The sequence below is a fragment of the Monodon monoceros genome, unplaced genomic scaffold (genome assembly GCF_005190385.1).
Source record: "Monodon monoceros isolate NGI ecotype Baffin Bay Population unplaced genomic scaffold, NGI_Narwhal_1 Super_Scaffold_5, whole genome shotgun sequence".
Taxonomy (NCBI): Eukaryota; Metazoa; Chordata; class Mammalia; order Artiodactyla; family Monodontidae; genus Monodon; species Monodon monoceros.
Genome location: NW_021703782.1, coordinates 48,991,282 through 49,017,640, shown reverse-complemented (window position 1 = coordinate 49,017,640; position 26,359 = coordinate 48,991,282). Strand labels below are relative to the sequence as shown.

At 38.7% G+C, this 26,359-nt stretch overlaps 1 protein-coding gene across 1 annotated transcript in view; it reads left to right on the top strand.

Annotated features, from left to right (window-relative positions):
* Positions 1 to 26,359, top strand: part of SNAPC3 (small nuclear RNA activating complex polypeptide 3) — a 46,122-nt gene that overhangs the window by 13,628 nt on the left and 6,135 nt on the right. Inside the window, exons 4-8 of the mRNA XM_029202027.1 lie at positions 10,627 to 10,731; positions 12,551 to 12,700; positions 21,201 to 21,283; positions 22,522 to 22,686; positions 25,419 to 25,526. Coding sequence (XP_029057860.1) covers positions 10,627 to 10,731; positions 12,551 to 12,700; positions 21,201 to 21,283; positions 22,522 to 22,686; positions 25,419 to 25,526 — 611 coding nt within the window. The remainder of the gene's footprint in view (positions 1 to 10,626; positions 10,732 to 12,550; positions 12,701 to 21,200; positions 21,284 to 22,521; positions 22,687 to 25,418; positions 25,527 to 26,359) is intronic.

The window sequence follows — 26,359 nt, the reverse complement described above, 5'->3', positions numbered from 1 at the left end:
GAGGTCCCAGAAATGATACTTCTAATGATTTTAATTTTTTAAATTTATTAAGACTTGGTGGTCTATCCTAGAGAATGGTCCCTGTGCCCCTGAAAAGAATGTATATTCTGCTGTTGTTGGAAGAGTGTTCTATATATGTCTGTTAGTTCTAACTGGATTCTAGTCTTGTTCAAGTCTTCTATCTCCTTATTAATTTTCCATATGAATGTTCTACTTATTGTTGAGAGTGAGGTATTGAAATCTCCAAGTATTATTGTAGAAACCATCTGTTTTCCCTTCAGTTCTGTCAGTTTTCCTTTATATCTTGTGAAGTTCTACTGTTAGCTGCATATGTTTATAAGTATTGTATCTTGCTGGATTGTATCTTTTATCAATATATAATGCCCTTCTTTGTCTCTTATAACCTTTCTTTGACTTAAAGTCTATTCTGCCTGACAGTAATATAGCCCCCTCAGCTTTCTTTCAGTTAATATTTGTATGGAATATCTTTTTCCATCTTTCACTTTCAGTCTCTTTGTGTCTTCATATCTAAAGTGAGTCTGTTGTAGAGAGTGCATAGATGGATCTAGTTTTATCCAACCTGCCAATCTTCTGCCTTTTTTTTTTTTACATCTTTATTGGAGTATAATTGGTTTACAGTGGTGTGTTAGTTTCTGCTTTATAACAAAGTGAATCAGTTATAGATATACATATGTTCCCAGATCTGTTCCCTCTTGTGTCTCCCTCCCTCCCACCCCTCTAGGTGGTCACAGAGCACCGAGCTGATCTCCCTGTGCTATGTGGCTGCTTCCCACTAGCTATCTATTTTACGTTTGGTAGTGTATATATGTCCATGCCACTCTCTCGCTTTGTCACAGCTTACACTTCCCCCTCCCCATGTCCTCAAGTCCATTCTCTAGTTGGTCTGTGTCTTTATTCCTGTCTTATCCCTAGGTTCTTCATGACATTTTTTTTTCTCTTAAATTCCATATATATGTGTTAGCATGCGGTATTTGTCTTTCTCTTTCTGACTTACTTCACTCTGTATGACAGACTCTAGGTCCATCCACCTCACTAATAAAACCTCAATTTTGTTTCTTTTTATGGCCATTGTATATATGTGCCACATCTTCTTTATCCATTCATCCAATGATGGACACTTAGGTTGTTTCCATCTCTGGGCTGTTGTAAATAGAGCTGCAATGAACATTTTGGTACATGGCTCTTTTTGAACTATGGTTTTCTCAGGGTATATGCCCAGTAGTGGGATTGCTGGGTCATATGGTAGTTCTATTTGTAGTTTTTAAGGAACCTCCATACTGTTCTCCTTAGTGGCTGTACCAATTCACATTCCCACCAGCAGTGCAAGAGGGTTCCCTTTTCTCCACACCCTCTCCAGCATTTATTGTTTCTAGATTTTTTGATGATGGCCATTCTGACGGTGTGAGGTGATATCTCATTGTAGTTTTGATTTGCATTTCTCTGATGATTAATGATGGGGAGCATTCTTTCATGTGTTTGTTGGCAGTCTGAATATCTTCTTTGGAGAAATGTCTGTTTATGTCTTCTGCCCATTTTTCGATTGGGTTGTTTGTTTTTTTGTTATTGAGCTGTATGAGCTGCTTATAAATTTTGGAGATTAATCCTTTGTCAGTTGCTTCATTTGCAAATATTTTCTCCCATTCTGAGGACTTTCTTTTCGTCTTGTTTATGGTTTCCTTTGCTGTGCAAAAGCTTTGAAGTTTCATTAGGTCCCATTTGTTTATTTTTGTTTTTATTTCCATTTCTCTAGGAGGTGGGTCAAAAAGGATCTTGCTGTGATTTATGTCATACAGTGTTCTGCCTATGTTTTCCTCTAAGAGTTTGATAGTGTCTGGCCTTACATTTAGGTCTTTAATCCATTTTGAGCTTATTTTTGTGTATGGTGTTAGGGAGTGATCTAATCTCATACTTTTACATGTACCTGTCCAGTTTTCCCAGCACCACTTATTGAAGAGGCTGTCCTTTCTCCACTGTACATTCCTGCCTCCTTTATCAAAGATAAGATGACCATATGTGCGTGGGTTTATCTCTGGGCTTTCTATCCTGTTCCATTGAGCTCTCTTTCTGTTTTTGTGCCACTACCGTACTGTCTTGATTACTGTAGCTTTGTAGTATAGTCTGAAGTCAGGGAGCCTGATTCCTCCAGCTCTGTTTTTAGTTCTCAAGATTGCTTTGGCTATTCGGGGTCTTTTGTGTTTCCATACAAATTGTGAAATTTTTTGTTCTAGTTCTGTGAAAAATGCCAGTGGTAGTTTGATAGGGATTGCATTGAATCTGTAGATTGCTTTGGGTAGTAGAGTCATTTTCACAATGTTGGTTCTTCTAATCCAAGAACATGGTATATCTCTCCATCTATTTGTATCATCTTTAATTTCTTTCATCAGTGTCTTATAATTTTCTGCATACAGGTCTTTTGTCTCCTTAGGAAGGTTTATACCTAGGTATTTTATTCTTTTTGTTGCAATGGTAAATGGGAGTGTTTCCTTAATTTCACTTTCAGATTTTTCATCATTAGTGTATAGGAATGACAGAGACTTCTGGGCATTAATTTTGTATCCTGCTACTTTACCAAATTCATTGATTAGCTCTAGTAGTTTTCTGGTAGCATCTTTAGGATTCTCTGTGTATAGTATCATGTCATCTGCAAACAGTGACAGCTTTACTACTTCTTTTCTGATTTGGATTCCTTTTATTTCCTTTTCTTCTCTGATTGCTGTGGCTAAAACTTGCAAAACTATGTTGAATAAGAGTGAAGAGTGGACATCCTTGTCTTGTTCCTGATCTTAGTGGAAATGCTTTCAGTTTTTCAACATTGAGGATGATGTTGGCTTCGGGTTTGTCATATGTGGCCTTTATTATTTTGAGGAAAGTTCTCTCTATGCCGAGTTTTTGGAGGGTTTTTATCATAAATGGGTGTTGAATTTTGTCAAAATCTTTCTCTGCATCTATTGAGATGACCATATGGTTTTTCTCCTTCGATTTGTTAATATGGTGTATCACGTTGATTGATTTCCATATATTGAAGAATCCTCGCGTTCCTGGAATAAACGCCACTTGATCATGGTGTATGATCCTTTTAATGTGCTGTTGGATTCTGTTTGCTAGTATTTTGTTGAGGATTTTTGCATCTATGTTCATCAGTGATATTGGCCTGTAGTTTTCCTTCTTTGTGACATCCTTGTCTGGTTATGGTATCAGGGTGATGGTGGCCACATAGAATGAGTTTGGGAGTGTTCCTCCCTCTGCTATATTTTGGAAGAGTTTGAGAAGGATAGGTGTTAGCTCTTCTCTAAATGTTGATAGAATTCACCTGTGAAGCCATCTGGTCCTGGGCTTTTGTTTGTTGGAAGATTTTTAATCACAGTTTCAATTTCAGTGCTTGTGATTGGTCTGTTCGTATTTTCTATTTCTTCCTGATTTTGTCTTGGCAGGTTGTGCTTTCCTAAGAATTTGTCCATTTCTTCCAGGTTGTCCATTTTATTGGCATAGAGTTGCTTGTAGTAATCTCTCATGATCTTTTTTATTTCTGCAGTGTCAGTTGTTACTTCTCCTTTTTCATTTCTAATTCTATTGATTTGAGTCTTCTCCCTTTTTTTCTTGATGAGTCTGGCTAGTGGTTTATCTATTTTGTTTATCTTCTCAAAGAACCAGCTTTTAGTTTTATTGATCTTTGCTATCGTTTCCTTCATTTCTTTTTCATTTATTTCTGATCTGATATTTATGATTTCTTTCCTTCTGCTAACTGTGGTGTTTCTTTGTTCTTCTTTCTCTGATTGCTTTAGGTGCAAGGTTAGGTTGTTTATTCGAGATGTTTCCTGTTTCGTAAGGTAGGACTGTATTGCTATAAACTTCCCTCTTAGAACTGCTTTTGCTGCATCCCATAGATTTTGGGTCATCGTTTCTCCATTGTCATTTGTTTCTAGGTATTTTTTAATTTCCTCTTTGATTTCTTCAGTGATCACTTCGTTATTAAGTAGTGTATTGTTTAGCCTCCATGTGTTTGTATTTTTTACAGATCTTTTCCTGTAATTGATATCTAGTCTCATAGTGTTGTGGTTGGAAAAGATACTTGATACAATATCAATTTTCTTAAATTTACCTAGGCTTGATTTGTGACCCAAGATATGATCTATCCTGGAGAATGTTCCATGAGCACTTGAGAAAAATGTGTATTCTGTTGTTTTTGGATGGAATGTCCTATAAATATCAATTAAGTCCATCTTGTTTAATGTATCATTTAAAGCTTGTGTTTCCTTATTTATTTTCATTTTGGATGATCTATCCATTGGTGAGAGTGCGGTGTTGAAGTCCCCTACTATGAATGTGTTACTGTCGATATCCCCTTTTTGGCTGTTAGTATTTGCCTTATGTATTGAGGTGCTCCTATGTTGGGTGCATAAATATTTACAATTGTTGTATCTTCTTGGATCGATCCCTTGATCATTATGTAGTGTCCTTCTTTGTCTCTTCTAATAGTCTTTATTTTAAAGTCTATTTTGTGTGATATGAGAATTACTACTCCACCTTTCTTTTGGTTTCCATTTGCATGGAATATCTTTTTCCATCCCCTCACTTTGAGTCTGTATGTGTCTCTAGGTCTGAAGTGGGTCTCTTGAGGACAGCATACATATGGGTCTTGGTTTTGTATCCATTCAGCCAGTTTGTGTCTTTTGGTGGGAGCATTTAATCCATTTACATTTAAGGTAATTATCAATATGTATGTTCCTATTCCCATTTTCTTAATTGTTTTGGGTTGTTTTTGTAGGTCGTTTCCTTCTCTTGTGTTTACTGCCTAGAGAAGTTCCTTTAGCATTTGTTGTAAAGCTGGTTTGGTGGTGCTGAACTCTCTCAGCTTTTGCTTGTCTGTAAAGGTTTTAATTTCTCCATCAAATCTGAATGAGATCCTTGCTGGGTAGAGTAATCTTGGTTGTAGGTTTTTCTCCTTCATCACTTTAAATATGTCCTGCCACTCCCTTCTGGCTTGCAGAGTTTCTGCTGAAAGATCAGCTGTTAACCTTATGGGGATTCCCTTGTATGTTATTTGTTGCTTTTCCCTTGCTGCTTTTAATATGTTTTCTTTGTATTTAATTTTTGACAGTTTGATTAATATGTTTCTTGGAATGTTTCTCCTTGGATTTATCCTGTATGGGACTCTCTGTGCTTCCTGGACTTGATTAACTATTTCCTTTCCCATATTAGGGAAATTTTCAACTCTAATCTCTTCAAATATTTTCTTAGTCCCTTTCTTTTTCTCTTCTTCTTTTGGAACCCCTATAATTCGAATGTTGGTGCGTTTAATGTTGTCCCAGAGGTCTCTTGAGACTGTCCTCAATTCTTTTCATTCTTTTTTCTTTACTCTGCTCTGCAGTAGTTAGTTCCACTATTTTATCTTCCAGGTCATTTATCTGTTCTTCTGCCTCAGTTATTCTGCTATTGATCCCATCTGGAGTATTTTTCATTTCATTTATTGTGTTGTTCATCATTGCTTGTTTCATCTTTAGTTCTTCTAGGTCCTTGTTAAATGTTTCTTGCATTTTGTCTATTCTATTTCCAAGATTCTGGATCAACTTTATTATCATTATTCTGAATTCTTTTTCAGGTAGACTGCCTATTTTCCTCTTCATTTGTTAGGTCTGGTGGGTTTTTATCTTGCTCCTTCATCTGCTATGTGTTTTTCTCTCTTCTCATTTTGCTTATCTTACTGTGTTTGGGGTCTCCGTTTTGCATCCTGCAGGTTCGTAGTTCCCGTTTTGTAGGCTTCCTGGTTGAGGGGACTAGTGCGTGTGTTCTGGTGGATGAGGCTGGATCTTGTCTTTCTGGTGGGCAGGTCCACGTCTGGTGGTGTGTTTTGGGGTGTCTGTGGACTTATGATTTTAGGCAGCCTCTCTGCTAATTGGTGGGGTTGTGTTCGTTAGGGTGTCCAGCACTGTAGCTTGCTGGTCGTTGAGTGAAGCTGGGTGCTGGTGTTGAGATGGAGATCTCTGGGAGATTTTCTCTGTTTGATATTATGTGGAGCTGGGAGGTCTCTTGTGGACCAGTGTCCTGAAGTTGGCTCTCTCACCTCAGAGGCACAGCACTGACTCCTGGCTGCAGCACCAAGAGCCTTTCATCCACACGGCTCAGAATAAAAGGGAGAAAAAGAAAGGAAGGAAGGAAGGAAGAAAGAAGGGAGGGCGGGAGGGAGGGAAAGAGGGAGGGAGGAAGGAAGGAGGGAAGGAAGGAAAGAAAGAAAGAAAGAAGATAAAATAAAATAAAGTTATTAAAATAAAAAATAATTATTAAGAAAAAAAATTTTTTTAAGGAAATAAACAAAAACGGACAGATAGAACCCTAGGACAAATGGTGGAAGCAAAGCTATACAGACAAAATCTCACACAGAAGCATACACATACACACTCACAAAAAGAGGAAAAGGGGAAAAAATCAGAAATCTTGCTCTCAAAGTCCACCTCCTCAATTTGGGATGATTCGTTGTCTATTCACGTATTCCACAGATGCAGGTTACATCAAGTTGATCGTGGAGCTTTAATCCGCTGCCTCTGAGGCTGCTGGGAGGGATTTCCCTTTCTCTTCTTTGTTCGCATAGCCCTGGGGTTCAGCTTTGGATTTGGCCCCGCCTCTGCGTGTAGGTTGCCGGAAGGCATCTATTCTTCGCTCAGACAGGACGGGGTTAAAGGAGCCGCTGATTCGCTGGCTCCGGCACACTCGGGGGGGGGCGGGGGGAGGAGGGGTACGGATGTGGGCCGAGCCTGCAGCGGCAGAGCCCAAAAGGACGTTGCACCAGCCTGAGGCGTGCCGTGCGTTCTCCCGGGGAAGTTGTGCCTGGATCATGGGACCCTGGCAGTGGCGGGCTGCAGAGGCTCCCAGGAGGGGAGGTGTGGAGAGTGACCTGTGCTCATACACAGGCTTCTTGGTGGCGGCAGCAGCAGCCTTAGCGTCTCATGCCCGTCTCTGGGGTCTGGACTTTTAGCTGCGGCTCGTGCCTGTCTCTGGAGCTCCTTTAAGCAGCGCTCTTAATCCCCTCTCCTCACACACCAGGAAACAAAGAGGGAAGAAAAAGTCACTTGCCTCTTCGGCAGGTCCAGACTTTTCCCTGGCCTCCCTGCCAGCTCGCCGTGGTGCAGTAACCCCCTGCAGGCTGTGTTCACGCCGCCAACCCCAGTCCTCTCCCTGTGCTCCAACCAAAGCCCGAGCCTCAGCTCGCAGCGCCGCCCGCCCCGGCGGGTGAGTAGACAAGCCTCTCGGGCTGGTGAGTGCTGGTTGGCACCAAGCCTCTGTGCGGGGAATCTCTCCGCTTTGCCCTCCGCACCCCTGTTGCTGTGCTATCCTCTGCGGCCCCGAAGCTCCCTCCCTCCGCCACCCGCAGTCTCCGCCTGTGAAGGGGCTTCCTAGTGTGTGGAAACTTTTCCTCCTTCACAGCTCCCTCCCAGTGGAGCAGGTCCCATCCCTATCCTTTTGTCTCTGTTCTTTTTTCTTTTGCCTTACCCAGGTACGTGGGGAGTTTCTTGCCTTTTGGGAGGTCTGAGGTCTTCTGCCTGCGTTCAGTAGGTGTTCTGTAGGAGTTGTTCCATGTGTAGATGTATTTCTGGTGTATCTGTGGGGAGGAAGGTGATGCCTGCGTCTTACTCTTCCGCCATCTTCCCTGATCTCTTCTGCCTTTTTAATAGGAGAGTTTAGTCAATTTACATTTAGAGTAGTTACTGATGAGGATTTACCTCTGCTATTTAGCTATTTGTATGTCATATATGGTTTTTGTTCTTCAGTTCTTCCATTACTTCCATTCAGTTTGTATTTAACTGAATTTTTGTGGTGTGTCCTTTTGATTCCGTTCTGTTTCCTTCTGTATGTGTTCTTATTTTCTTAGTGGTTACCTTGCAGATTAAAATTAACATCTTAAATATAGAACAACCTAGTTTTAGTAATACTTTTTCAGTAGTGTGTGTGTGTGTGTGTGTGTATATATATATATATATATACATATTGTCTTATATCTCTCTCTCTCTTCCCTTTATATTGTGATTGTCACAGATAACATCTTTATATATTTTGTGTCTGTTAACATAATTTATAAATGTTGTTTTAGGCATTTGCTTTTGAAATCACATAGGGAAAAAAAGAAGTTACAAACCAAAAGTACAGTAATTCTGACTTTTATATTTACTTATGTTTTTACCTTTACCGGTGTTCCTTATTTCTTATAGATTCAAGTTACTGTCTAGTGTCTTCATCTCAGGCTGAAGAATTCTCTTTAACATTTCTTATAGGGCAGGTCTACTGGTAATGAACTCCCTTTGCTTTTGTTTATCTGAAAATGGCTTAGTTTCTTCTTCGTTCCTGAAGGCTAGTTTTGCAGGGTGTAGAATTCTTGGTTGACTGTTTTGTTTTTTTTCACAACTTTAAATATATCATTGCACTGCCTTATTATCTACATGGTTACTGGTGAGAAACCATCTTTTTTAAAACAATGTTTGTTTATTTATTTATTATTGGCTGTGCTGGGTCTTAGTTGCGACATGCAGACACTTAGTTGGTACATGCGGACTCTTAGTTGCGACATGTGGATCCTTAGTTGCGGCATGTGGACTTCTTAGTTGTGGCATGTGGACTTTTTAGTTGTGGCATCCCTGTGGGATCTAGTTCCCTGACCAGGGATCCAACCCGGGCCCCCTGCATTGGGAGCCTGGAGTCTTACCCACTGGACCACCGGGGAAGTCCTGAGAAATCATCTTTAATCTTATTGAGGAACCTGATTTCCTTTAGTTCTTTTGTTTATGGTTTCCTTTAGCTAATTGAGTGCGTTTAAGACAACTGATTTAACATCTTAGACTAGTAATTTCAGTGTTTGGGCTTCCTCAATGATAGTTTCTGTCAAGTTCTTTTTTTCCTTGTGAATGGGCAATATTTTCCTGTTTCTTTGTGTATCTTATAAGTTTTTGTTGAAAACTAGACATTCTGAGTGTGTTTTTTGTTGAGAGCTGGACCTGTTTGTGACATTTCCAAACTATTTTTCCAATGTGTAGTCCTTGTGTACAGGCATACTGTATTTTATTGCACTTTACTTGATTATACTTCACAGACATTGCGTTTTTTTACAAAATGAATGTTTGTGGTAACCCTCCATTGAGCAAGTCTGTTGGCACCATTTTTCCAACAGCATTTGCTCACTTGATGTCTCTGTCACATTTTGGTAATTCCCACAATATTTCAAACTTTTTCATTATTATATTTATTTTGGTGATCTGTGATCAGTGAACATTGACATTATTACTACAACTTGTTGAGGCTCAGAAGATAGCATTTTTTAGCAAAAAGTTTTTTAAATTACGGTCTGTACATTGTTTTTGGGGGGCATAATGCTATTGCACACTTAGTAGAGTACAGTGTAGTGTAAATATAACTTACGTGCATTGGGAAACCAAAAAATTCATATGATTCACTTTATTGCAGTATTTGTTACTGCGGTGGTCTGGAGGTGAACCTGTGATATCTCCAAGGTGTGCACGTATGGTCACTGATGTTTCTGATTAATTATCATTTGGTTAGCCAGTGACCTGACCAAGATTTTCTTAAATGTCTGACTCCACAAAGGGTCCTGTGTCTTTAAATTTTCCAGTAGATGCTGCTGGGGGAAGCCACTGAAGGCAAGTATCTGTACCAGGCCCTCAGGGCATTGCCAGACCAACCAAAACACACTACTCCCAGCTTTGGGAGAACAAGATCCCACTGCTTGTCCTGGTGTCGGCCACCTTTTCCAAGACCACAGGCTGCTGTGTCCACGTCTGCAACAGGGCTAAATGATGGTAGTTTTTAGCCCATTGTAGTTAGTTTACACCCTCTGCTTACCTAGGAAAGATCAGCAGCTTGCTCCTTCATCAGGCACTCACCTGGTTGATACAAGTGTCTGATGAGGTTCCAGAGTGCCAAAATAGTTGATTCCAGTCTCTTTCCATCTTAATGGTTGCTTTGCTGGAGGGACTGATCCCCTAGAGCTTCCTGCTGTGCCATTTTGCACAATGTCACTACCACCTGTTTTTAAAACATCTTTTGCACCTTTACTTCTTAGCCAGTCCTCCCTGCTGGCCTCTATTTTATAGTTATTAAGTACATATAAAAGAGAGTGTGATGTATTGATGGATTAAAGATGTGACAGTGTAGTAAAAAACGGGTTTTAGAGTCAAACAGATTTGTATTTGCATTCTAACTCTGATTTACCTTGGGTAAATTGGTGAACCTAAGCTTTATCCATCAAATAGCTTTCATGATAATATGAGAGGAGGTATGTAAAAGTGTTAGTAACTGCCAGTATTATACCAGCATTAGGTGATACTCCTGTCTTATCAGTTGCTAAGCACTTAGTGCCAAATGTCTTATTAGATGCTTTATTATGCATTTCCAGCATCCATTCTGTAAAATAAGTATTTTCTGTTTTTTATAAATGATGAAACTAAAGCTTAGAGAGGTTTTTAACAATTTTCTTGAAATGGAATTAGGAGTCAAACCCAGGGCTGACTCAAGCCCTTGCTTATAACCCTTATTCTACACTGCCTCTGATCTGGGTCACAGTGTCTGATTTTAATGTCTTATTAACTTGTTTTCCTTCTTCAGGAGTCACATGCCATAGGAAAAAAGCCTGAAAATCCAGCAGACATGATTGAAGAAGGAGAGCTTATCCTATCTGTGAATATCTTGTACCCTGTTATATTTCATAAGGTCAGTAGTAAAACCTTTTGGATTCACAGATAATGTGGGTGACTTTTGGCAAAGAATTTAATTATTTGAAGTTTAATTAATGTGAACCTTATTTGAACCAAAATAAATGCAAGCATATGCTGTCTCATATGACATTCTGTCTATATTCTTGGGTTCTTGTTTATATAAGGAATATGGTAAATAAGGTCAGATTTCAAATTATCTCTTGAGTAATAGGATTACAGTTACACTGTTGGAATGTATACCTGATTTCTGTATTAGTAGCAACTGGAAGGGTATGTAAATCCACAGTGATTCTGAAAATATGAATTCTTGAGGATCGGGGGGTTTTTTTGTGGTTTTTTTTGCAGAAAAACTGGTGAAGGAAGGGGGGTGGGTTTTTTTTTTTCACCAATTCAAAATTTTTGGGAAGTTATTGAACTAGCTAAATTCAGCTCTTCTTAGATGAAAATGCAGAAAGTTAACAGGTCAGGGGTATCCAGGAATTTCTTAGGAGTCTCTAATAAAGAGAACTCTATCCCAGCCCAGAGTGTATATATTCTTGATTCTCCAAATACATGTATCATAAACTTTGATAAGGTTTCATTGAAATATTACTCTACATAAATTGCACTTGTGAATAGACTTTTATGAATTATCTGGGAAATAGTACTAATTACCTTGTTTGATTAAGATCTCAAATTATCAATCAAAACAAAGCAAAACAAAAGCAATAAAACCAAACCTCTGCATTTATAACATGCGGGTAGTGTATAGATTGCTTGACTTCAATGAGGTAACTTCCAGGAAAATTTAAAAGACAGTGAAGTTATATTCCAAAGGCTCTTCATGTTAGTGTCACTTTAGTAGCATCTTGATTATAAAATTCAGCTTAAACTAAAAAAGTTTTATTGCCAAGTGTATTAGTCCTTTCTGGCTGCTATAACAGAATAGCACAGACTGGGTACCTTATAAGCAACAGAAACTTGTTTTTCACAGTTCTAGAGGCTGGAAGTCTAAGATCAGCATGCCAGCATCTGGTGAGGGTCCTCTTCTGGGTTACATACTTCTGTCTTATAAGGGCACTAATCCCATTCATGAGGGTTCCACCCTCATGACCTAATCACCCTCAAAGGCCCCACCTCCTAACACCATCACATTGGGTCTTAGGATTCCAATGTGTGAATTTTGGACAAACATGAGCAGTCAGACCACAGCACCAAGTATCTCAATTGTACTCATAGGATTTTAATTTATGGGGGTGACTGAGTGACAGCACTAGAGGCCAGTGCCATTGAAAGATTTTTATTGTTTACATTTCCTGAGGGGAAAGGGTATGCCACATCATGCAGGGCCAAAGGGGGAAGTGCCAGTATCACTCAGGAGGCAAGGGAAAAGCATAGGCCACAGCCTTTATTGGGTTTCCATGGGAAAGACATGGCAGGGCAGAGTAAACAGTTTAGGGTTGACTATCTTGAATAATTCCAGTGGGCTCTGGGCTATCAGGCTGTCCCTAGTTTCTGGTACCTGGCTCTTGATTGACTTAGGACAGGGGAAATATCGGCTTGGTATATGAGAGTTAGATAAAAGAGGTGGTTTTAGAGTATGGGCTCTGGATCACAGGGGAGATGTAAACAGCTTTGGCGATTAGTTTGGAGCTATAATTAATCGATGCTGAGTAGACAAAGGCAGAATCTAAGAAAACACAGGACACCATATTATGGGAATAACTTAAAGTAAAAAAACTAGTAACTTAATTTAGATCTGGTCGTGACAGGATTTATAGTTTAATTGCTTTGTCTCTAAGTGAACACTGATTTATTTACTGTCTGACTCGTAGCACAAAGAACACAAACCATACCAGACGATGCTGGTATTGGGCAGTCAAAAGCTCACGGAACTGAGGGATTCAATTTGCTGTGTCAGTGACCTCCAGATTGGTGGGGAATTCAGCAACACTCCTGACCAAGCCCCTGAACACATCAGCAAAGTAAGGTGATTTTTTTTTCTAACACTCATAAAACAAGTGGAAATGATAATAAGCTAAGGAGATAGTGATTTTAGGTGAATAGGCTCATGAACATTCTGGTAAATGCTTTCTTCTTCTATGCCATTCCATCAAGCTTATCTCTTCCCTTCTATTTTTTTTTTAAATTTATTGATTGATTGATTGATTTTTGGCTGTGTTGGGTCTTCATTGCTACGTGCAGGCTTTCTTCATTTATGGTGAGCGGGTGCCACTCTTCATTGCAGTGTGCGGGCTTCTCATTGCGGTGGCTTCTCTTTTGTTGCTTCGCATGGGCTCTAGGTGCATGGACTTCAGTAGTTGTGGCACGTGGGCTCAGTAGTTGTGGCTCGTGGGCTCTAGAGTGCAGGCTCAGTAGTTGTGCCGCATGGGCTTATTTGCTCTGTGGCATGTGGGATCTTCCTGGACCAGGGCTCGAACCTGTGTCCCCTGCATTGGTGGGCGGATTCTTAACCACTGCGTCACCAGGAAAGTCCCTCTTCCCTTCTTTTTGCCATCAAGACCTTTTAAAAGATGAGGCTATATTCAGTTTTGATTTCTTCATTTCCCATTTATTTCTCAACCATTTTCTGTACACTCTTCTTTCTAAGGTCATAGGCCACCTAATTGTCTAACCAATAGGTCTCTATTCCATGTTCATACACTTTGACATCACTGTAGCATTGGAATTTGCTGTTCACTCTTCTCTTTCAAACTCTATGAGTTCGTCTGTCATAACTGCCCCCAGCAAAGCGTTGGAGTCCACCCGAGAGCATCAGTGCCCATAGAAGAACCTGTTAGTTCAAGGATCGAAGCAAAGAGGGATGTAATATCTGGTGATGATCCTTGCTGGTGTTTCCCAGGGTGCTGCTCTCAAAAGGACAGAGAAACCCTGCATACTCATTGGATCAGGATAGAAAGGACCCAAGTGTCAGACTGGCCACCTACAGTTTCCAGAAGGGATTGCTTACTCAATAACAGTAGGGCCTTGATCCTTCTGAATTTCATCATAGAGCAAGCTTGACCTAATTCTGTTACCTGGTACAACTCTGGCAGAGGACCTCAGATTTACTGGGATACTTAAGACGGGCAGCATGTTTGGAACAACTAGAATGGAGATAAGAGTTTGGACAAGAACCATCACAATCTCTTCTTTTGGCTCATTCCTTTATCACCAGCCATATAGGTGTTATTATAACTTAGGTTTCATCTTAATTCTTTTTTTTTTTAAATAAATGCAGGATCAGCCTTTTTTTTAATATATAAATTTCATTTATTTATTTTGGCTGCACTGGGTCTTCGTTGCTGCATGCGTGCTTTCTCTAGTTGCAGCGAGCGGGGGCTACTCTTTGTTGTGGTGCATGGACGTCTCGTTGTGGTGGCTTCTTTTGTTGCGGAGCACAGGCTCTAGGCACACAGACTTCAGTAGTTGTGGCTCACGGGCTGTAGAGCGCAGGCTCAGTAGTTGTGGCGCATGGGCTTAGTTGCTCCGTGGTATATGGGATCTTCCCGGACCAGGGCTCAAACCCGTGTCCCTTGCATTGGCAGGCGGACTCTTAACCACTGCGCCATCAGGGAAGCCCCATCTTAATTCTTATTCTAAATTGTTCTTCTGGGCTTTCCCCGCAGTTTTCATGGTTTTAAGTATACTCCAATCTTTGTAAATCTCTTTCTCTCTTGGTTTCCAAACCCATTATTTGTAAGCGTCACTGGGCATTCTCACTTAGCCTCAGTGCTGCCCGGCATTTTTACCACCTCTCTATAGTCGATACACTCTGCCACTTTTCAAGGTAACTTTTATTCCTTCTGAAACTGCCAACATCCTTTCCTTGTGGCTTACCTTCAGCTGAAAACCTTGCTGTTAATTTCACTGAGAAAATAAGTTATCAGAAAAGAATTTTCCATTGTCTTTTACCCACATTTACCCATTTGCCCATGCATTCTGCCTTCGCACCTGTTACAATGTATGGGCTAAACCTGCTGCTATCAAAAGCCAATCTAGGTGTCTACTGGATTCCATTCGCCATTGCATAACCAAGGACTTTGTTCTTGTATTTATCCCTTCTCTTCCCTGCATCATCAGTTTTTTCCATTCTGTTAGCTGTCCCATCAGTACACAAGTGGGCTGTAATATCTCCCATCTCCCATTCTAAACCTGTTCTTGACCCTGTATCTTCCTCTAGCTACCATCTCATCTTTCTGCTTTCTTCTCAGTAAACTGTCTCAAGAGTTAATGAGTTAAGAAGAAGAATTAATAATAGTACCTCAATTCATTGTTTCTCTTTTTCTCCCCCCACTTTGTCTTACACTCACTTTTATTCATCACCACTCCACCAAAATCACTTTACTGATGCCACCATAGACTTAGTTCTCATCTTATTTGACCTCTCATCAGCACGTGACACAATTGAATACTCCTTCTTACTTGAAACACTTTCTTTACTTGGCTTTTAAGATGTTACAGCCACCGGGACTTCCTGGTGGTGCATTGATTAAGAATCTGCCTGCCAATGCAGGGAACACGGGTTCGATCCCTGGTCCGGGAAGATCCCACATTCCGCGGAGCACCTAAACCCGTGTGCCCCAACTACTGAAGCCTGTGCTCTAGGGCCCGTGAGCCACAACTACTGAGCCCGTGTGCCACAACTACTGAAGTCCATGGACCTAGAGCCCATGCTCCGCGACAAGAGAAGCCACTGCAATGAGAAGGCTGCGCACCACAACGAAGGGTAGCCCCCACTCACCACAACTAGAGAAAGCCTGTGCGCAGCAAGGAAGACCCAATGCAGCCAAAAATAAATTTATTTATTAAAAAAAAAAAGATGTTACACCCACCTAATTTTCTTCCTATCTGACTTTTAATTCTTCTGTTGGATGCTTCTCATCCTCGTGACTTGTAAATGTTATTAAGCCCTTTGAATCAATCCTCAGACCTCTCCTCTGTGTATACTCCCTAGGCGATCTCATCCAGATTCCTAGCCCAGATTTTTATCTCCAATCCCAACATCTTCTCTGAACTCCAGACTTATTTTTTCCAACTGCCTCCTTGACAATTACTGAATGTCTAATAGCCGTTTCAAACTTAATTTGTTCAAAAACAGACTCTAGTTCTCCCTTCTTCCTCAAATCTGTACTTTCCCCAGTGTTCCCATCTCAGTAAATACACTCATTCTACACCTGGTGACTTAGCTAAAAACCTTGGAATCATCTTTGCTTCCTTTTCATCCCACATTGAAGGCATCAGCAAGTGCTTTGGCTCTACTTTCAAATCATATTTAGGATCTGCCCATGTCTTTGCTCCTTCACAGGACCAGGCTGGTTAAATCATCATCATCTCTTGCCTGGACTTTTTCAGTAGCCTAGTGACTGTTCCTCCTGCCCCTTTCCACACTTCTGTTTATCCTTTGTACCAGCCAGATGATACTGTAAAGTATCAGTCAGATCCCGCTGCTTTTCAGCTTGAAAGTCTATAGTGGCTTTCTCTCATATCTAGAATAAAATACAAAGTCCTTACTGTGGTCCATTATCTGGTCCTGTCTGCCTCCCAACTTCATATCCTAACACCCTCTTTGTCACTTGTTGCCTTCAAACAACCTGCCATTCTTGCTCTTTCTCATGTATGCTAAGCAGGGTCCTGCTCAGAGCCTTTGTATCTTATGTTCCCTCACCCTGGAGTGTTCTTCACCAGGTATTCAGATGGCTCACTCCCTCATTTCTTCTTCTTTTAGATGTTGCGTCGACAGAGAGGTCTTTCCCTGTATTAGTATTCTCTTTCCCTGACATGCTAAGAACACTCATCACTACCTAACATCATGTTATATATTTATCTGTCTTCCTTCCCTTGAATCACGAGGGCAGGGACTGTGTTTTGTTCAATGATGTATTCCTGTGATGATGTCTGACACAGAGGAAGTGCCCGAGTCTTTGCTGAATAAATGAACCCAGATACCTCAAGCTCAATTAGTCTTAAACTCATTATTCTACCATCTCCCTTTTTTTTCAGATGAAACTCTCCCTTTCCGTTGCTGTTTATCCTGCCATAATAGCTCCAGACTTCTTTTTCCCACTGCCGTATGCTTTAGTTTGGGCCCTTAGCATCTTCTCCTGGAACTATTACAGAGACTTCTTAACTGGTTTCCCCACCTTTAGATTGTCCCATACCTGCCACTGAAGATGTCTTTCAAAAACAAATCGAGCACCAGGAGTGAACTGTAAAGTAAGCTTTGGACTTTGGGTGATTATGATGTGTCAGTTTAGGTTCCTCCTTGGTAGCAAATATACCACTCTGGTGAGTGGTGTTGATAATGGGCAGGTTGTGCGTTGGGGTGGGTAGGGGGTGTATGGGAGGCCTCTGTACCTCCCTATTTTATGATAAACGTAAAACTGCTCTAAAAGAATAAGTCTGTTCTTTCTGAAAACTTTTTTTTTTAATTGATCCTGTCATTCTCCAATCTAAAAGTCTCAGTGGTTCTCTGTTGCCTGTGGTCCAAGCTCCTTAGGCTGACATGTAAGGCCTTTTGTAATGGTGATTCTCAAGTGAACTTTCTATATTGTTCACCCCCTGCTTTTACACCTTATCTTTCAGCCACAATGAATTTATCTGGCTCAAGCATACCATACTTTTTTATGCCTCTGAGTGTTTGAACATGGGTGGGAAGCCCTTTCTCTCACTTATTATGTGAGGTTCTTCTTGACTGTCCTCTGTTTGCCACTCTGGCCCCATTTCGTTTGTCCATTATAGTGCTTTATAATAATATGCTGATACCATTTGATATGTTTGTCTGCCCCACAAGGCTGGCTGTATTCCAGTCTTTTGGGTGACTGGCATGGAGACGAGCATAGTTTTTTAGTTATATTGAAAGTGGTTTTAAGATATTTGGGTTCTTCAGGTTTGCCAGCTTGGCGCTTTTGAAGGTAAACATTAAAGAGAAACAAGTGGAATCTCAAGGCTGTATGCACACCAGGAAATAGAAGATTTATCTTTTAAAGGAGAAGCAGTCTTCTGCAAAGTTTCTCCACTCTGGGGGAAAAAAGAATAACAAGGTGTAGCTATAAGTTTATAAGATCAAGTTAAGAAGAAAAATCTGAATTCACCCTCCTTATTCTGACCATGTCATGACCGCTCACAGTGGTGAGTCAGATCTGGGAATCAGTCTTAGCTCCAGAAATCCTGGAGAGTGTTTTTAACCAGACTTGTTTAGTTTATTGTGTTTGTACATCAGTGCTCATGCCTTCAGCAGCTTTCTCAGCAGGGGACTAAATGACCCATAGTCCTATTTATCCTTCTGATGTTTCATTGTTTCTGCCTCTTCCATGTATTAAAATAATATCCTCTGATTATATAGCACTTATCGTGTGCCAGTTGTATAGTACACTAGTTGATAGTACAGGATCTTTGGAAAGAATTATCACCATTTTACAGGTAAGAAAAAGATGGGTCAAAGCATCGTCATGAGTTACCTGTGTTCAGTAAGCAGTGGTAGAGGCTGGATTCAGACCATTGCCAGCTTGCCTTCAAAGCCCCACGTTCTTTCTTTGCCATATTGGTACTATGCCTGGCTTTAGACATCTTTCCCTACCCTTTTATTTATTTGGTGAACAAGCACTGAGTGAAAACTTGAGCTGTGCTGTGATTAACGGCAAGATTCTAGTACATGGGCTTTGTGGAATCTTTGCCTGTTCAGGGACCTGTTTCATTTGCCTCCTTTTTCTAAGCTATGTTTTAGAAACGTGAACTCATAGTTGTTTGGCCTGTGGAAAGATTTTTATTTCAATGATTGGCGTTTGTATTTTACAGTGTTTTTAAAAAAAAGAAGTTTTGCTTTGGGAAATTTTAAACATACACATGTAAAAGAGAATAGTATAAGGAGCCTTTATGTACCCATTACAGTTCTCACCATTTTGCCAGAATTATTTCATCTGTTTACCCCATGCCATTGTTACACCTAACAAATTGAAAATAGGTCCTTAAGTTATAATGGTTTTTTTGACAGGGAGATATTTGGCATGTATTTCACTGGTAATCATGGAACAAATTAGTGACTTGCAGCTCTTGTAGCTGAGGAAATGAGAATCTTATTTCCAGCCAATAAACAAGATTTGAACAAAATACTTTCTTTGATGAATTTGGTGTGTGAGAGGACTAGGAGAATTGGGCCAGTGTATTTAAATCTCTTTGAAAAGCCATGTCTAAAATAATGTTTTGCTAATGTTTGTTTTAGACTAGTAGTTCAAGAATGAAGTACCTTTTTAAAATATATGTATAAAATCAGTGTCAGTATTTTCTGCTCAGGTTTGTTTTTGTTTGTTTTTAATGGTCCTTCAGGTTTTAATGTCTGATTTATCAATCTTTTTAACATAGCTCAGATTAGTCAGTCTCTTTTTGTCAATAGTCTCTTAAGGGTCTTACTTAGAGAAACTGAGAAAATACTTTACACACACATTATTATTACTTATTATAAGTAAAGCCTGGGTATAGGAAAAATGGTAACATAAATTTAAGTTGTAAAAATTTTCTTACCCAGCCTTCTCTGACACTTCTTTTCCCCCATTACTATTTTTCTCACAGCAAATCTTAGGAATGTTGCTGAGCTTCTAACGCAGCTGACTTGAATGATAGCAAGAGAGTACATGATTATTAGATGCTTAAAATGACATATAGATAATGACTTTGTTCAAATGATCATACTAGTTATCCATAGTTACTTTGTTTATAAATTTGAAATAGTAACAGGTAGACTTTTAGGTTACATTAGATTAATAACAGAAGTAACTTCTTATACTTCTTATAGTTTTTCCAAGTCAGTTGGTTATTTCCCTCCCTTGCAACTTGGTCAGCTAAACTAGCTGACAAATAGGGAAACTAGTTAGTTGAGGATCTCTGGTTACCATTGAAAATGAAAAGTAACTGATAGTGAGATTACTCACATCTTCTTTTCTAGCCGTTTATATAATGATATAATAAAAAGATATAATGAAAAGATTGTTCTTTTAGAGTCCCCATTCTAATTAATAATTACACCAAAGGTTTTAAACTGCCTGAATCACTTAAGATGAAGTTCTATATGAACATATTTTTATATACACTAAACTTTGTTTTGTTTCCAAAATAAGGCAGTAGTGATTCTTTCAGAATCTTTATTTTGGACCCTAGCTTACCTGTTTGAAGGTTTAGAAGTATAGTAAGTGGTGTATTTTGTGTTACAGCAGCTAGGCATGGCATTATAGTACGTTATATCCTTTTACCTCTGCAACCACATGGGAAGAACGTATTGGCTTTACTCAGATTTTACACGGGGAAACAGAGGGTCAGGAGATTCAGTTGAGTAGTCTGAGAAGAAATGGCATAGCCAGTCTTAGAAGGGTGTCTCATGCCAGTGCCAGGTGTCTGTAAGTGGGGGAATGAAGAAAAATAAGAAAGAAAAATCGAAGCTTCGAAGGAGAGAAATTAGGCTATCTTAGGGTGATATTATTTTAATGCCTGAAACTTATATATCTTTTATAGTTCATAAACTGCTTTTGATTCTCACCACAATCCTATAAGATAGCATAGCATGGCAGGTACTGTATAGGTGAGGAAACTGAGGTCTGAGGAGTAAGTGTAGGAAAAAGACATAGGTCTTCTGACTCTCACCCAGGGGTCTAATTCTAAGCAAATGGTGAAGGACGAGTCTAACAGAGTGGTTCTTAGCGCTGGTTGCACATCTGAATCTCCCGAGGGGGTTGGGAAAATATTGGTGCCTGAGCCACATCATCAGAGATTCTCACTTAATGGATCTGAGGTGAGACTTGGTCTGTGGTATTTTTATAATTCTGTTATAAGGTCAGGATTAAGAGACCACCCCTCTGATGGAAAGTCTGGTAGTCTGAAAGTTGAAACCTGAGGGTTCTATGGTACTTTGGGCAAGATTGCTTGAATAAGAATAGATATTCACATTCTGCCTGCCTAAGAGTTACTGAAAATATACAGCGGGAATTTTTATAAAAGCCCATTGGAAGTACAAAAAAGGACAGAACAACATAGCTCCATGATCATTGTCATTAACACTGGGGAAACATCAAAGATGTGGCTTTGTTTCGTTTTTAGTTCTGGTATCCAAAATAACTATCACTGCCGTGTATGCATATAATAAAATAATATTAAAGTTTATTTCATTTCTAATTGGGTTCCTTTCATGAATCTCAAGACAATATACAAATTTAAATCAAACCTAGTGATTAAAACTACAAAAGGATAAAATTGAAAATAGCAGCAAGGATTGTGTCTTTATATCTTTATCCCTGGTAACCAACATAATACTTCCCACATAGGAGGTTCCTGTTAAATAATAAATTAATGAACTGAACATATTCTATGAAGTTGCATGACGTTATTGTAAAACATATTAGTGTGATTTTATGACACACAAATGTGGAATTAATAGTTAGAGCAATTTTATAATTGTTAATACTGTACTTTCTCTCAATACCATCTGTTTTCTTTCAGGACCTATATAAATCAGCCTTCTTTTATTTTGAAGGAATATTTTACAATGATAAAAGATACCCTGAATGCAGAGATTTGAGCAGGTATAACTTTCCAAAAATCCTAAAGTCTTTCCTGTTTCTCGTTGTCAAAATAGGGTTATCACCACAAATTCTATTGTTGGTCTCTTAAGAATCTTTGCCAAGGAATTATTTTGTTAGATTGTTTTTTGTTTGTTTTGGGGTTAAAAAGTATCTCTGAATTTTTAAAATATTTTCAAAGTTATCTGGTTGGCCTAGGTTATAGTAAGTTAATCACATTTTTACCCCAAGAAGAAAATTTTCTTACCAAAGACATACATAGACCACTTCAAGATCTTTGCCAGCTATCTAGAATTATTTTTTAAATGTATTATCTGCTGTTTCAGAAATTATAGTAAACCTTGTGTTGAGCCTTAGATACATCTGAAAAAAAAGATTAAATCCCACTTAAACACTTTATTAATCTCTGTTCTTCATGTTTAGTTGATAGTAAATTAATCTTTCACTATTTTTTCTGCTTGTCCAGTGTATACTGTTTGGAGTGGATATGTGTATGTAAGGTTGCTTATGTACATAACATGAAAAATCTATGTCTGACATCATGTTATCTACATAAAAGTATTACCATACTTTTATTATTGGTATCCTGGCAAATAGAGTATATATGTATATTTTTTCTGAGTGTTTATGTAAACTCTTCCATTATAGCCATCTGTATCTATATTCTAATGCAGCAGTTCTCAGACTTGGTCTCCGTACTCCTTTATACTGTAAATAATTGACTCCAAAGAGCTTTTGTTTATGTGGGTTATAGCTGTAAGTATTCACTGTATTAGAAATTGAAACTAAGAAATACTTTATTAACTAATTTAAATTGTCCAGTTATAGTTACCATTAATAACAATTTTGTGAAAAATAACTTTTCCAGAACAAAATAAAATAGTGAGAAGAGTGACGTTACACATTTTCCATTCAATCTGAAGTGATAACACACATCACATAGCCTCCAGAAAACTGGCGTTTATGAGAGAATAAGAATTGAAAAGAGTTTTAAGATTACCGTAAAGATAATTTTGACCTCACAAACCTCTGTGGGAGTCTCAGGACCTTACTTTGAGAACTGCTGCTCTAATGGATAGAGAAAAATTCAGAGTTTCTTCCTACTTGCAACATGTATCATCCACTCTGGTTTTCATTTCAAGTTGGTAGCTGTCCAGTTAATTCGGTGAGCTGGCTTTTGTGAAATATGCAGTTGCAAACCGCTTGGAGCAGTGATACATCCTTGCCGTTTTCCTCCTCAGAACCATCATTGAGTGGTCAGAGTCCCATGATAGAGGGTATGGAAAGTTTCAGACTGCTAAGATGGAAGATTTCACCTTCAATGACTTGTGTATTAAACTGGGTTTTCCTTACTTATACTGTCACCAGGGAGACTGTGAACACATTGTTGTCATTACTGACATAAGGTAAGTGGTAGAACTCAGAACATTTTGTTATTTGTCTTGTTTTCCTTTTCTTTATTTCACAGTATAAAAGCACAGGTAGTTTTGTTTGTTTGAAATAAGAGGAATAAAAGTAATCACTGCAGCTTCTTTCAGGAGCAGCGAAAATAACTGCTTGCTATGCAGTGACCAACTCTGCATCCATTTGCGTCTTCTATTGTTTGTCTTTTGGAAAATCTGTAATAATTACTTTAGTGACTAACCAGTGTGAGCCATTTGTAATGGTAGAATATGCCAAAAATAAAGAAAAATAACTGAAGCTTCTCCTTTGCCCGAGGACAGTGTATGACTTCTGTGAGTCTCCATGGGCTCCTTCCTCCATTAAAAAATATTAAAAAATTATATTTTATGACAGTGCTGGTATAAAGACAAACAATACAAGCTGGATATTTATTATAAAAAAAGAAATACTTTACTGTTTATTAAAGGGTTAAAAATCTGTAAATAAAAGTAAGTATCTTTGTATATTGGACAGCTATTATTCAGGTAATAGTCATCCACTTTGTATATCAGATAGGCCCTTTGCTTTGCAAATCTGCAGCTATATTTCTAGGTTTCTTCTCTTTTTGCCAAAATTTGAAGGAGGTAAAAGGTAACTGGGGAAAGAGAAGAGTAATTCTAATATTTGACAAATATGAAGGTTTAATGCTTTGATAAAGATTTAGAGTGGTCAGGAATGAAATAGTCTAAAATGAGATTTAGGGATTAGTTATAAATTTTGTATAGCTGGTACCTCTAATGAATAAGGCTATTCATTTCCTTATTTAGGAACTCCCAATTTATGAAGGACCATTATATAGGAATAAGCCCTGCTCTATCCTTGGCTTGATTTCTTCTGAGAGACAATTCAGATTTTTTTATGGAGCAATGATATACTCATTCTGATGGTTTTAGAAAGTCCCTGCTTCCACTTTTTTGGAGTTTTAGTGACTGGTCTCTAAAAATTTACCTCCCATGCCCTCATTCTCAGGAAGCTACCAGAAGTACTTTACACAAAGAGTAAACCTTGAAAAAAGAAAACATGGAATGCAAAGCAGAATAGATAAGACATAAAAGGAACTCTCAGAATGATGGGAAAGCAAACTCCCAGAATGATGGCTGTAGAACAGACCTAGAGAACAGCTTAGTCCAGAGATTGGAGCAGGACAGGGGACAAAGGAAGCATGTCCTGAGACTGCTAGACCTCCCGTTGGTGTGTAGCCCATTTGGAAAGCATGTTTACCATTCTGTCAGCAAATAAGGAACTGAATTAGTGACAGGTACACTGAAACCTAAGCAAATGCCAACGAGAGAATTAGTAGCTAGAAAACAAAAGTGTTACACAGTAAAATGAACCTATAGTCAATTCTGTGGCTTAGGGGGATGTTTAATTCATTTGTCATAATTTAAACATTAAATATCTAGTTAACCAAAGTTTCATAGTTCTGCAGAGGGATGTTGAGCTAAATTAAAAAGAGGCAGTTAAAAGAATGGAAAACAGTTGCCTCTAGGGAAGAATTAATGAAGCAAGAGCCAGGAGAGCTCATAAACCTCATAGATTTATATGACTTAAAATTATATGGGTTTACTTCTTTGATAAAGTGTTCTTTAAGTTTTTATAAAATGTTCTTGCTCTTCACTCAAATGAGGGGGAGTGTGCTTCAGTATAAGCATAAGATGGAAGACAGTCGACTTTTTTCTGGTGATCTGAGTTTCCTTACATTTCTTACAGTGTAGGCATATTGCTGTAGTGTCATTCCTTAAATTCAAGGCAACTTGGAAAAACAATTTACACTTGTTAAGCATGTGCACTGTAGGACTTTCCTAAGGAGTTTTTTAATGTAACTGACTGCAGGTAATTTTTGTCTTACAGGAGGATTTAATCATTCAGTGCCATTCCATAGTTTAATAGTTGGTAAACTATTAAAAGTTTATTAATCATTTTCTGATGGTGAAGTTAATGTATTGCTACCCTTTCTTACTAAAAAAAAAAATCAAATTTTATAATTATCAGGGGCCTTTAAAATACTGTTGTGCATTCCATTCATTTTTCAGATGAAGAATCTGGGGTCCAGCATGGTTAATGGATTTATCCAAACCCACTAAGCTGATTAGTGGCATAGTGAGAACTGACTCCCACTTAAAATTTCTGAATTCTGACACCTAAAACTAAAGTCCTACCAATTCACATTATAACAAAAATTTCTGAATTCTGACACCTAAAACTAAAGTCCTACCAATTCACATTATAACAAAAATTTCTGAATTCTGACACCTAAAACTAAAGTCCTACCAATTCACATTATAACAGAAGCCAGATTTGGATTTTAATGAGAGCTCTTTTAGCAAAAAAAGAGCCATGTTTGTAACACAAAACCACTTAATCTAGGTAAAATAGTACTGAGTACACTTGCTCAGACTGTGTACTACGTGTTGAGCAAAGCAAGGATTCTCTGAAGGAATACATTCAAGAAATGCTGCCTACCGTATTTCCCTCTTAAGAGTCACAGTGCACATGGCCAAAAAGGGATTTGGGAAGTTTCACAGGAAAGAAAACATTGTTTAATCCCAAATGCTGTTTTGGAGAAAGTGTTTTGTGGAACACAATAAATTGAAAAATATACCTACTGTGTTGTTAATTTTGAGGTAAGGATATATTTCATTACGGATCACAAAAATTTGCACTACAGTGTCATTTATTTTTTCATGTACAAAAGGCTTGTGCATCATAATGACTGCCTGGATAGGACACTCTATCCCCTTCTTATCAAGAAGCATTGGCTGTGGACCAGAAAATGTTTTGTTTGTAAAATGTACACAGCTAGGTAAGTGATTCTGATTTTTCCTTGGAAAGTATTGGTTTTTAACAGTCAAGTACTTTAGATTTTTGGTATTTCAGTTTTTTTCTGTTTTGATTTGAGGATTTACACTCCGGAATATAAATAATATAAAGGGTTTTTTCTAGTAGGAAAGCAGTACAAACAGTAGTACAAATCAGTTTAGTAGGTTAGAGCCATGTTTTAGACAATAAGGAATTATGTATAATGGAAGTCTAGGGATTAGGTCAAACTTTAGTTTGGTTGATAATTTATGCTGGATGATGTATGTCATCAGGGAGCCATATTCTTTCTGCCTCTTGTTAGCAGTTTACAAAGTTGGCTTCATCCACAGCTTCTCAATAAAAATAACACTGCATCTCATTTTTAATGACGTCAAAATATGGTTGCATAAAATTTTGTGGTTTTGCATGTTTAGATTATATTTAACTGTGGCTCAGAGTCAAAAGCCATTTAGACGAAAAGGGAAGAATTTAGTGTCATAAGTTTGTTTTGGGTTCCCCACCACAATATGTTTTTTTTTTTTAAACATCTTTATTGGAGTATAACTGCTTTACAGTGGTGTGTTAGTTTCTGCTGTATAACAAACTGAATCAGCTATATGTATATATATCCCCATATCTCCTCCCTCTTGCGTCTCCCTCCCACCCTCCCTATCCCACCCCTCTAGGTGGTCACAAAGCACTGAGCTGGTCTCCCTGGGCTATGCAGCTGCTTCCCACTAGCTATCTATTTTACATTTGTTAGTGTATATATATGTCCAGGCCACTCTCTTAACTTCGTCCCAGCTTACCCTTCCCCCTCCCCGTGTCCTCAAGTCC